Raw genomic sequence first — 12,611 nt, forward strand, 5'->3', positions numbered from 1 at the left:
TGAAAACAGGAGATTCGGCATCAGAATGTGACATTTTTATCTTAGGCAGCTCTGAAGCCTTCAGAGGTATTTTTAAAGGCGAAACATTCTTAAGCCAACGATCTCTTTCATCTAGGAGTCCTGGTTGTGGTAGCCGACGTTCAGAAGGCGAGAGTAAGTGTCGCCGCTTCTATTTCTGACAGTCCCCGGGTTCCTCGGCACAAAGGGGAAGGCACGGAGGAACGAAGAGCCAGACAAAAGCTCGGCTTAATGCAATCGGCTGCACCCAGAGGCCAGCCTGAGAAGCAGCCCTGCCCTCTCCCGCCTCCACTCGCTCGGATGAATTCCATCTGGAACCCGCAGAGCCAAGCAGCCTGTTCTGGCGCTGTGATCAGTGAACTAAAGAGATAAAGAAAAGCCATCCCTTCAAAGGAACGTAGACAGAGTTGCTTCTGAGGTGAAACTGGCAGCTGGAGGGGCGAAAGGGGAGGAGGAGGAGGAGGAGGAGGAGGAAGGCAGTTAACTCTTTGGGGACAGGAGAGACAGCCTCAAGGGGCTGGGCAGGGGAGCGGTACTTTACAAACCCTGGCCTGTGAGCTTCCGTCCTATTCCTGCGGGGATCGGTGACATCCTGGATCAGGGTATAAGAGGATGTGTTTCACACCGAAAGTGTTAACAAACCCAAGGAGAGAAACATAAGGCACCATGAAAAGATCTTACAAAAACTCCGACAAGGACATTCTTCAACATGCTCCTTGCGGAAGAGAAAGGCGTGCTGAGCTCTCTGCATTAAGTGTGCCACGGGGACTGACCATTATCATTTAAATCCCGATTACTTCACACGTTGTGTTTTTTATACCATACTTTGTAAAAAAAAAAAAAAAAAGTAACCCTTTCCCAGCGAAACATATCTTCACTTTAACCCAGAGGTTCTCAACCTGTGGGTCGTGACCCCTTTGGCGGTCGAACAACCCTTTCACAGGGGTCGCCTAAGACCATCCTGCATATCAGATATTTACATTACGATTTATAACAGTAGCAACATTACAGTTATGAAGTTCTAAAGCAGCGGTTCTCAACCTGTGGGTCGCGACCCCTTTGGTGTTCGAACGACCCTTTCACAGGGGTCGCCTAAGACCATCCTGCATATCAGGTATTTACATGACGATTCATAACAGTAGCAACATTACAGTTATGAAGTAGCAACGAAAATAATTTTATGGTTGGGTCACAACATGAGGAACTGTATTTAAAGGGCCAGAAGGTTGAGAACCACTGCTTTAACCTTTTCAGTGCAGTGTGTCCGGGGTCAGGGCCATTCTGGGATGGTCAGCACTGAAAAAACTGAATAACAGACACGGTGAAGGAATGGAGGCTCTGCAGGTTAGGCATAATCATTTCTTCACAAAAGGACTCTATTCATCGGATGAAATCATACTTCAGATGAGCATTATCTGGGCCCCTCCAGCATGCGCCAGGCCGTGGCTGAGGGCTAGAGCTACAGATGGAGCCAGCAGGCCCCGTGTACAGGAATGTACATGTCTGGTTCCCAACCTGCGGGTGATTGTGCCCCCCACTTCCTCACATGGCCCCTTCCAACATTTGACAATGTCTGGAGACATTTTTTTTAAAAACATTTTTTTACTGATTTCAGAGAGTAAGGGAGAGGGAGCGAGAGATAGAAACATCAATGATGAGAGAGAATCATTGATCAGCTGCCTTCTGCATGCCCCCTATTGGGGACCAAGCTCACAACCTGGGCATGCGCCCTGACCAGGAACCAAACAGTGACCTCCTGGTTCATAGGTCAATGCTCAACCACTGAGCAATAGCAGCCGGGCTGGAGACATTTTTGATTGTCAAAACTAGTAGGGTACTATGCTGGTTTGGCTCAGTGGGTAGAGTGTCAGCCTGTGGACTGAAGGGTCCCAGGTTCAATTCTGGTCAAGGGCACATGCCCAGGTTGCAGGCTCGATCCCCAGTAGGGGACATGCAGGAGGCAGCTGATCAGAAATTCTCTCTCAGCATTGATGTTTCTCTCTCTCCCCCTCTCACTTCCTCTCTGAAATCAATAAAAATATATTAAAAAAAACAACTAGGAGGGGCCCGGCAGGAGGCAGCTGATTGATGATGTTCCTTTCATCGATGTTTCCATTTCTCTATCCCTCCCCATTTCCCTCTCTCTCTCAAAATCAATAAAAAACCAAAAACAACTAGGAGGGTGCTGCTCCTGGCATCTAACGGAGAGGGACTAGGGATGCTACTAAATATCCTACAATGTGTAGGACAGCCCCTTATGACAGAGAATTACTAACCCCAAGTGTCAATGATGCCGATCGAAGGGAAGACAAATGGGTGACAAAAAGTCCAGCAGAGTGAGGCGAGCGCTTTGATCGACACACGCTTAGGTTTCAGGGGAATCCAAAGGGAGAAAATCTTCATTTTTTAAAGTGAAACAAAGATTGGCTTTTTTGGGGGGTAAAACTTTGAGGTATTTTGATTTGTTGTTTCAACTTTTAGCAAAAATTCCCTCTAAGAACAGTTCCCGATTTCTGTGAACAGCATTCATTAGCGCACCCCCACACCAGGGTTCAGTCAGCTGGGTCTGCAAAGATGGAATCAGCTGACTTGGTTTGATACCCGTCTCGTGGGCAGGACTATGCCAGCTGGTGATGGGGACTCTGTGTCGCCCCTGGTCTGCGTTGCTGGAAAATTCTCATTGGACCTTTATGGAAATGCTCAGCAATGATTCTGGATATTTACACTAAGAATCTATGACATTCTTTCTGTCCTCACAAGTTGGAAGGATAGAAAACTCTATTCCCAGCAGACTTATCTGGTAGCAGGGCAGACCAGTTGTCGTAACCTGAGTTCTGTGGGCAACTACTCTCATCTCCTACAATGGCGCTGGCCACGCTCTACCTGGATCCCCACACATCCCTTTTACAGTCTCTGCATAGCCCCATCCATGCCCACTCCCCACCCCCAAGCTTCAGTGCTTTTGTTCCCAATAGCTCAAATCTACACACAAGACTGTCCTTGGGCTACTGTAGACACCTTGCTGCACACGAAGAGAATGGAGAGCCTGCTGGCTGTAGGAAGGGCCAGTTCCTTTGTCTTAGGTCAGACAACTCTGAGAGGCAACTTAAATCCCCGAGTTCCCTGCAGGAGCAGATTGAAGCTACTCTTTGTCTAAGATCATACCTTCACCTGGCTTCTTCCCTCTCCCTTTCTTTCCTCCCTCCCTTATTAGCCTATCCTGGGAGCACTTCCCTAACAAATCACTTGTAGGCAGGACCCCGGCCCAAGACCCTTCCTGAGAATGTATTTGCTCTGGTGGTGGGGGCGTGTATGTGTGTGTCCTTGCACTCTTTGTGACGAGTTATAACTCCATCAGCTGCTGCTTCACACATGCTTGCCCCAGACAAGGCACATCCACACCATCTTACGTTTTCTTCCAGGGAGGTCAGCTGCTCATCCAGTCTCACTTGGTCTGTCCCAAGAGGAAATGTCCCCTTCTCTCTGTCAGGAGGGCCGGGTGGGAACTCCCAGGGCCCTGTCGACTCTGCTATCAACTCCTCCGTGGCATTGATGACTTTCAGGACTTCTGTGGAGATGTTGCAGAGAGAAACAGCAGAATACTTCTGTTTGGCCCAATAACAGAAGGAGACAGAAGACAAGAACAGCACATTAACAACGACGTGGAAATTCTACATTATCATGGCGTTTGTCATGAGATTGCTTCCATTATAACAGACACAAACGTTAATGTGCCAAAGGAACGGGAAGCTAAGCAATCTACACAGCAGCGGGGGACTCAGAGGAGGCCTGATTTGACTTGGCCTGGCTTTTGGGACTCACGCTGAACTATCTCAGAATCTTCGGGAGGGAGGAAGGAAAGCTCAAGAGGAAGCTATCATGTCTTCTGCCCACTGCTGAGAGTTTTATATCCATCACCTCACTTTCTGGATGACATCCTACTTCCTCCACAGAGCTTCGGTCACAGACTCTGTCAAATGCAACCACGGCGTGGTCCAGTGGGCAGCTTTCTGGACAGGGAGTTAGGAGACCTGGTCTCTACATCTGGCTCTAACTTCATCTTGTCACAGGACCTTGGCCAAGTTATATCCCATTTCTGAAACTCAGTTTGGTCATCTGTACAATGAGTGTATTAGAAAAGAGTTCCTCTGCAGGGTCTTGCTAGCCACTGTGTGTTAACTCGCACACACCTGGCCCATTCTCTGGCCCATTCTTCCTGGCTCTCCTCCAGCATAGAGGCTGAACAGAAAAATACTCCATTTCTCAGCCTCCCTTGCAGCTAGGGGCAGTCATGTGACATAGTTTTGACCAATGAGCCTGAAGGGAAAGCCTACAGAGGAGGTTTCTAGAAAAGCTGCTTTTTTCTAACAGGTGAATAGATGCAGCTGATGCTCCCCTTCCCTACTTCTTTCTACTTGATCACAGATGTACAGTTATGAGAAAGGTGAGGATAAATACCAAAATGCTGAGTAACGTGGATCAAAAAGGCTGAAGCCCAGGTAGCATTATCCTTCACTACCTGCTCCTGAACATCTTTGTTATAGGAAAAAAATAATTTCCTATCTGTTGAAGTCACGTGCGGTTCCCTCTGAAAAGGCCTGGGCTCTGGGATCCCTTCTTTATTTGCCTGGCCTGTTCAGATAAAATGCTGGTGGGGATTCGGGGTGCCGGCAGGGAGCCCTGTGTGGGGGAGAAAGGAAAAGTTAAGGGCCCTTTCTTCCCTGTTGCTCACAGCCCCGAGACACGGAGGGAATGGCAAAATCAAGTGCAGTCTGAGAGCCAGAGTGAGCTTTCTATCACAGCAGCTGACATTCCTTCAGATATTAATCATTGGAGGGGTCTGATGTGACAGTGTCATGGCGTCTAATAAGGCAGAGGGGGGAGTGTGGGGAAACCAGCGATGGAAAAGGGGCTACCGCAGACCAGGAAGGTTGGCCAAAGGCCTCTGTGGCCAAGGGCCCCACAGACAGTGGAATGAGAATAGCCGTGAACCCTGGCAGTAACCAGGATCAAGTGATCAAAGAAATGCAAATTAAACAATCAATCTTATTAAGGGCCGGACACAAGTGCGGTTCCCTCTGAAAAGGCCTGGGCTCTGGGATCCCTTCTTTATTTGCCTGGCCTGTTCAGATAAAATGCTGGTGGGGATTCGGGGTGCCGGCAGGGAGCCCTGTGTGGGGGAGAAAGGAAAAGTTAAGGGCCCTTTCTTCCCTGTTGCTCACAGCCCCGAGACACGGAGGGAATGGCAAAATCAAGTGCAGTCTGAGAGCCAGAGTGAGCTTTCTATCACAGCAGCTGACATTCCTTCAGATATTAATCATTGGAGGGGTCTGATGTGACAGTGTCATGGCGTCTAATAAGGCAGAGGGGGGAGTGTGGGGAAACCAGCGATGGAAAAGGGGCTACCGCAGACCAGGAAGGTTGGCCAAAGGCCTCTGTGGCCAAGGGCCCCACAGACAGTGGAATGAGAATAGCCGTGAACCCTGGCAGTAACCAGGATCAAGTGATCAAAGAAATGCAAATTAAACAATCAATCTTATTAAGGGCCGGACACAAGTGCGGTTCCCTCTGAAAAGGCCTGGGCTCTGGGATCCCTTCTTTATTTGCCTGGCCTCAGATACAGGTACTAGGCTCACTCAGTCTTACAGATGAGGAACTGAGGCTTAGAGCAGTGATGGGGTTTGTCGGGGGAAGGAGCCAGGATTTGCACCCAGGCCCTCCTGATTTCAAAGCCCAGGTCTCAACACAACGGCCTGAGGAGCCTACCCCTTAGAAAGCTGGTTCTGACTGTCAGAGAAAAGCACAGAAAATGATTACTGCAGCTTGAGTCAAAGGTCAGAAGGGCCCAGGTGGAGCGGCCGCAGTGGGGATGGAAGGATGAGAGCACGCTATTCTGGAAAGGGAACAGCGGTGCTGGGGCTGCAGGGGGAAGAGGGGGCAGCAAGTGCCGGCGGCTGAGCTTGCCAGCTGAGCGACCTGGAAGAAAGGAAGAAAGGAAGAAAGGAAGAAAGGAGGCTTAAATGCCAGGAGAGAAAGAACGGTCATTAGGCTTTTGAAATAAGGAAAAATGTAATATTTCAAAGTTCCGTTCTTACAACCCAAGGGACAGAATGGTGACCAAATGCCCAAACGGGGCAGCCTCGAGGCATCTGTGTAGTCTCTACCTTGCATCCATTATTTCTGATGTCAAGTTTCCCGAGTGGGTTTAGGGGGCACAATCTTCATAGTTGGCTTTAATAAAAACGAGGAAATGTGGGGCCCTCCAGTCTTCCTTTCAGCCTGGTGATGAATGGATGTTCCTTCGGGGGCGAGAAGGGGGCGGTGGGCATCCCAGGTGACATATTGGCACCCAAAGGGCTGGCCCTTTGGGAGGAACTCCAGGCAGAGGGGAAAAGCCCTTCAGCCATTAAAGTTGCATAAATACATTCGGGGCCACGCCCTCTCCCTGCAGAAGGCTGCTCCTGCGACCCTTGGAGGGGAAGAGGAGAGGAGACAAGGAAGCCAGCTTGGAGTTAATGCGGCTCCCTCCTGTGCCCAGTGTGACAGGCTCGTCATCATTTCATTTAACCCTCACAACAGCCTCACGCGGTGGATGCTTTCATCCCCTCTTCAGAGGTGAAGAGACCCTGGCTCAGTGAGGAAGATACCGTGCTGGGGTTTGAGCCCAGAGACGTTGGTCTCTGAAGTCCACACTCCTCCCCACCTGTCATATCCCCCGCTCCACGTGCCTAATTCCCGGGGCCCGATGGACTGTAGAAAGTGATGATGGAATAGAACTGAACTGAGTAATCAGGCCAGAGAACAGCAGGTCAGCAAGAGAAGGGCCCTCGGGTGGTTCTGCAGCCTCCACCAGGGGACATGGCTCAGAATGAGCTTGATGGTCTGGCAATGACCAACCGCACCACGGAGCCTGAGGTCTACCCATGACAGGCTCTTGGGGCGAGCCCTTCGGAGCCCACCCGGGCCTGGGCTGCCAAGGACAAGCAGAGCGAAGAAGGATGAGGTCTCCGAGAAATTCCGCTCTGAGTGTGACACCATCACTTTCTGCCCCAGCCCACGGGTGCTGTCCCGGCTCTAGGAAAGGCTGCTACCAGACGTCCAGAGCAGGCAAGGACATGTGTCCAAATGCCCTGATCTCATGTATTTTTTTTTCCTTTTTCAAGGGTGAGAAAAGAAACCCCGTATGTCGTCCTAAATAGCTGACAGAAATCTGCTAGAAAAATTCAATGCAAATATGTTGCAATTCTCATGAAACAGAAGGCGCTCTGGCAACGCCTCTACAGCCCGTCAAAACACGCTCTCCAGCAACAGACTCCTGTCCCGAAGAGGGACTTGACGAGAGAGGGGATGAAAGTGGAGCAGGAACCTACTAAGTTAGCATGTGTAATAAACCGAAACAAAGCGTAAGGGAGGTTAGACAGCAGGCCCCTCGGGTGGCTTCTTAGCTCATCCTCATTTTGATGGTCAAGCCACTTATGAAAGAAATAAACCATTTTAAGACGGTAATTCTAGAAATGCATTTTCTAAAACGTGCCATCTGCAGTCTAGCTCTAGAAGGAAAGCCACTGGTCTGTGCATGGCCCTGCCCTTCCGGGGTGGACTCCCTGTTGTTGATGTGGGCCACCCGAGCAAGGCCACTGCAGGACTTGGTGCAGACGAGAGAGGAGGGGCCTCTGGGGCCATGACCTTCGACCAGACCTTGCCTGGCAGGTGTAGAGCAGGTGGGGCTTCCTGTCCTGGCTGAGGAGGTGATTGTGGGCATCAATGTATTTTGCTTTTGTATGTTGGCTATTCCTCCGAAAAAAATGGTTCCCGATACCGACTGGAAACGTTTTCCCACTGCTGGTGGTAACCAGGGTGCCCCCAGGGCACGCATGCAGCTCGGAAGAAGCCCAACAAGACATGAAACCCCCTTCCATGATCACCGGGAAAGGAGGTGGCACATGGCAGCCAGGGTGACTTGATACGTGTAAGGTCCCCCTTGTCACTCCTCCGCTGAAACCTTTCCAGGTGCTTCCCCTCTCACCAGAAGAGAGCGAAATTCTTTGCGTGGCCCTGCCTGCTCTGGCCCCTGCCCTCTCTCACGTCCCCATCACTCTCCTCTTGGCCCCCTCGCTCCAGCCACCCTGGTCTTTAACCTGTTCCTTGAAGCTGTCAAGGTCATTTTCACCTCAAGGCCTTGCATGTGTTCCTCTGCCCGATAAGCCTGTCCTTTAGGTCTTCGCTTGACTTTTTCCTCCTTGTCCTCCAGGTCTCGGTCTCAGAGACACCTGGTCACACCATCCAGGACTCAGCCTCCTTCCAACTCACCGCTGTCATGGCCCCTGCTTAGTCTTCTTCTTAGCCCTTGTCATCACCTGACATCTTCACCTGGATGTATGTCCATATTCCTCTGCTGTTTCCCCCAACAGGAGGTAAACTCCATGAGAGCAGGGAACTTTCCTCCCTTATTCTTGCTATAGTGCAGCTCTTCCTTCAACAAAATTATTTGTTGACTAAATAGTGAATGAACGGGGATTCAAATTCCATTCTCTCCTCCCCAAAGGAAGAAGTGAGCCTTTGTCCCAACACCATGTACTAAGAAGTGATCTTTTCACAATCAGAGGGGAGAGGTGGGTGCAAATCATAAAACGAATAGTTTAATTTTAATATAGTCTAGGACTGTGGTCGGCAAACTGCGGCTCACGAGCCACATGCGGCTCTTTGGCCCCTTGAGTGTGGTTCTTCCTAAGCCTTAGGAGTACCCTAATTAAGTTAATAACAATGTACCTACCTATATAGTTTAAGTTTAAAAAATTTGGCTCTCAAAAGAAATTTCAATCGTTGTACTGTTGATATTTGGCTCTGTTGACTAATGAGTTTGCTGACCACTAGTCTAGGATATACTCTGGACTATTTCATTGCATCTTGTATCAATATTCACAAATTTAATTACTGTGCCTTTAAGACATAATGTAATATCTTAACAGATAGGCCCTCTTTATTCCTCTTATTTTTTTTCTAAACATTTTGAAATTATTCTTGATTTTATTTTATCAGATGATTTTAAAAATCCTTTATGGCCCTGACCGGTTTGGCTCAGTGGATAGAGTGTCGGCCTGCAGACTGAAGGGTCCCAGGTTCGATTCCGGTCAAGGGCATGTACCTTGGTTGCGGGTACATCCCCAGTAGGGAGTGTGCAGGAAGCAGCTGAATCTATGTTTCTCTCTCATGGATGTTTCTAACTCTCTATCCCTCTCCTCCCTTCCTCTCTGTAAAAAATGAATAAAATATATATTTAAAAATAATTTATGGAAGTTAATAAGTACCCAGTTGGGATTTTTATTTAAATTACATTAAAATTCTACCTTAACTCTGGAGGAATTCATCTTTACACTATCTTTCCCACTAGCAAACTGCTAGATTTCTTGGAGATCTGTAGTTTTCTTGCTAAGTCTTCATTTCACATTCTTTGCTTCTATTATGGGTATTAATTTCCATTTTATCCCTCCACCTCCCCCCATCAGGTTTGAGATTCATCTGCAAATTTAGTTTATGGCAAATTAATGGCTAAACTAAAAACTCCTGACATAGGGAGTTCTAGCGTGAATCCCAGAACCATTTGAGCTGTATTGTGTAATTATGCTGAGTGATGTGGATCTATGAGCAGAGCGGCTACTAACCGACCTTCTCTTAGAATAGAGTGGATTTTAATTTTGCATTTATTTGCAAGATTGCTGAATTCTCTTACAAACTCTGTGTCTCAGGTAAACGTTCGTGATCTCTGACTTTACCCAGGTCTCTGTTGCTGCCTGCGGATCCTTTCTATTCACATTCTTCTCTTCTATTCTATGCGATAGCTATTTCAAACCCTCTCCACAATCCTGAAACTCCAATGCCCTTATCCCCTCACTTTCAGAAGAAAAACCTGCCTTCTAGTCAGAGAGCTAGAGAGAGGAGGGGGGAAAAAACCCACACAGACTATAAAAGAAAACCTCTTCAACTTCTTGACATCAAATCTACCCACTTGCTAGTATGTGGACCAATCTGTCTTTGCTATTCCAATGTTTTCTGGACCTTATCCCCTCCTTTTCTGCAAGATCCCCTTATTGCTGAACAATTAGGGTGTGCCAATCTTTTCCTACAATACAAATACAATGCTTGATGAACTGCACTGTGATACCTGGGCTGCTTATCCATGGTTCTCCTTTAGGATAAATGAATGAAAGTACGATTGCTGGACCAAAGGGTATGTAGACTTTGATGGCTTTGAGTTACCAAGCTACCAATGATTTCTTCTTTGACCCATTGGTTGTTCAGGAATGTGCTGTTTAACTTCCACATATTTGTGACTATCCCAGTTTTTCTTCTGTTATTAATTTCTCCTTTCATAACATAATGTGTGGAAAAGATATTTGCTATGACATCAATCTTCTTAAATTTGGTAAGAATTGTTTTGTAACCTAACATACAATCTCTCTTGAAGAATGTTTGGTGTGTGCTGGAGAAGGAAGTATACTCTGCTGCTGTTGCATGGAATGTTCTGTATGTGCCTGTTTGGTTCATTTGATATATACTTTAAGTCCAACATTTCCTTAGTGCTTTCCTGTCTGGATGACCTTCTGAAAGTACTGAAGTCCTCTACTATTATTGTATTGTTGTCTATTTCTCCCTTTAGATCTTTTAGTGTTTGCTTAGTATCTTTAGGTGCTCTGATGTTGGGTATACTAGTATATATATTTATGATTGTTATGATTGATGACTTGACTCCCTTTATCATTATATAATCACCTTTCTAGTAAGCTTTTGAGCTAAAATCTATTTTGTCTGATGTTCAGTATAGCTACCCATGTTCTCTTTTGATTTTCACTTGCATGGAATATCTTTTTCCATCCCTTCACTTTGAGCCTATGTGTGTCCTTAAAGCTGAAATGAATCTCTTGTGGGCATATAGTTGGGTCTTCTTCTTTTTTTTTAATATGCATTCAACTACACAGTATCTTTTGATTGGAGAATTTAATCCATTTACATTTAGAGTGATTTTTGATAGGTAAGGACTTTATAAAGCCATCTTATTGTTTTCTGGATGTTTTGTTGTTCTCTTGTTCTTTTCTTCCTCTCTTGTCTTTGTGAACTGCTGATTTTCCATCATCAATGCTATTCTGGAACTTCTCCACTGGACTCCTGGACTCCCACAAAAGCTCTCTTGTCCATTGGTAATTGTTTAATTTCATGTTCTCCAGGGGTTACAGGGCCAAGAGGAACTAGAGTTGGTTCACAGGCCACTCCAAGGTCCACAGCCATGACCAAGGTCTGTATGCCTCCTATTCGTGCATGAGTGGGTGAGACTCCTTCTGGGAGTATATATGGGTCTTTGTCATTCTTTACATGTTTATGGAGAGAGGAGTCCTAGCTTTTATGAAATACCTAAAGAGATCTGCAACCCTCAAAAAGTTAAAAGCCACTGCTGTTGAGTTTTTATCTTCCTATTTTATCAGAAATGGTTGCTTAACTTTATCAGCTATTGCTTAGAATTCATTCTTCATTCAACATTTATGAATTTTCTACTTTATGTCCAACAGCAATCAAGGAATTTAACAACATAATCATGTTTCCCCCCTTTTTCTTATAAATATAATGGAAAATATTAATGTTTCATAAAATTGATATTCCTAGACTAAATCCTACATGGCCATTGTAAATTATTATTTTATTATGTAGTTAAAAACCATTTGCTAACATATTGAGGGTTTTTGAATCTTTATTAACCAGTGAGTTAGTATGTAAATTTTTGGTGGTATCTGACTTTTGGGTCAGATTCAGACCAAGATTTTAAATAAATAAAATGAACTTGGATACTTTCAATTTTTTAATGCTAAAGAACAGTTTAAATAGTATGGAAGTGACTATAGTACTATGAACATTTGATGAGTTTTATTGGCAGAGACTTTTGGGTCTAGCTTCTTTCTGAGGAATAACTCTTTGACTACTTTGCCATGGTCTGTTCAGATTTTATGATACTCAGAGCCAGTTTTGCTTATTTACTTCTTGGAAACAATCACTATTTAAAGAAGTTACTACAAATATCAAATCATTCACCTATAATTTTAAAAAATCTTAAAGCCACATATACTTATTATTTTTCAAACATATGTATATACTATTTTGATGGACAAAATACATTTATGTAAAAGTGTTTACATTCATAACTTTGTCATGTATTATTTGATCAACAGTAAAATATTATGATGTTCAAGATGTTCTTGATATTTACAACGAGTTTCCATTCAGGAAAAACTCTAGGGTTTCACTGTATTGCTTTGAGATGGATATTCTTAATCATAATTATCTGTTTCATTGACAGTTTTTTAATGGAATGTGTGTTAAATGTTTCCAAGGACCATTTTGGCATCAGTTGAGATTATGGTGTGCTTTTAAAAAACAGCACTTACTAAATGATTTCTTATAACAATGAGGTTTCCTGCCATTAACTTCATTTTTGCATGTTCAGAATAAATATATTAGCGGTGGCTTGTGATTCTCTTAATATTGCAAAATTTAGTTTGCTAGTATTGTATTTGAAATTTTGGTATTTGTGTTTGTGTGTAAGGCTC

The 12,611-nt window shown here is 45.5% G+C and overlaps 1 protein-coding gene across 1 annotated transcript in view; it reads right to left on the reverse strand.

Moving 5' to 3' along the window:
• The window catches only part of MYRIP (myosin VIIA and Rab interacting protein), a 159,399-nt gene that overhangs the window by 11,374 nt on the left and 135,414 nt on the right, over window positions 1-12,611 (reverse strand). The window contains exon 13 of the mRNA XM_014534937.1: window positions 3,429-3,623. Coding sequence (XP_014390423.1) covers window positions 3,429-3,623 — 195 coding nt within the window. The remainder of the gene's footprint in view (window positions 1-3,428; window positions 3,624-12,611) is intronic.

Source organism: Myotis brandtii, unplaced genomic scaffold, assembly GCF_000412655.1.
Source record: "Myotis brandtii unplaced genomic scaffold, ASM41265v1 scaffold134, whole genome shotgun sequence".
Taxonomy (NCBI): domain Eukaryota; kingdom Metazoa; phylum Chordata; class Mammalia; order Chiroptera; family Vespertilionidae; genus Myotis; species Myotis brandtii.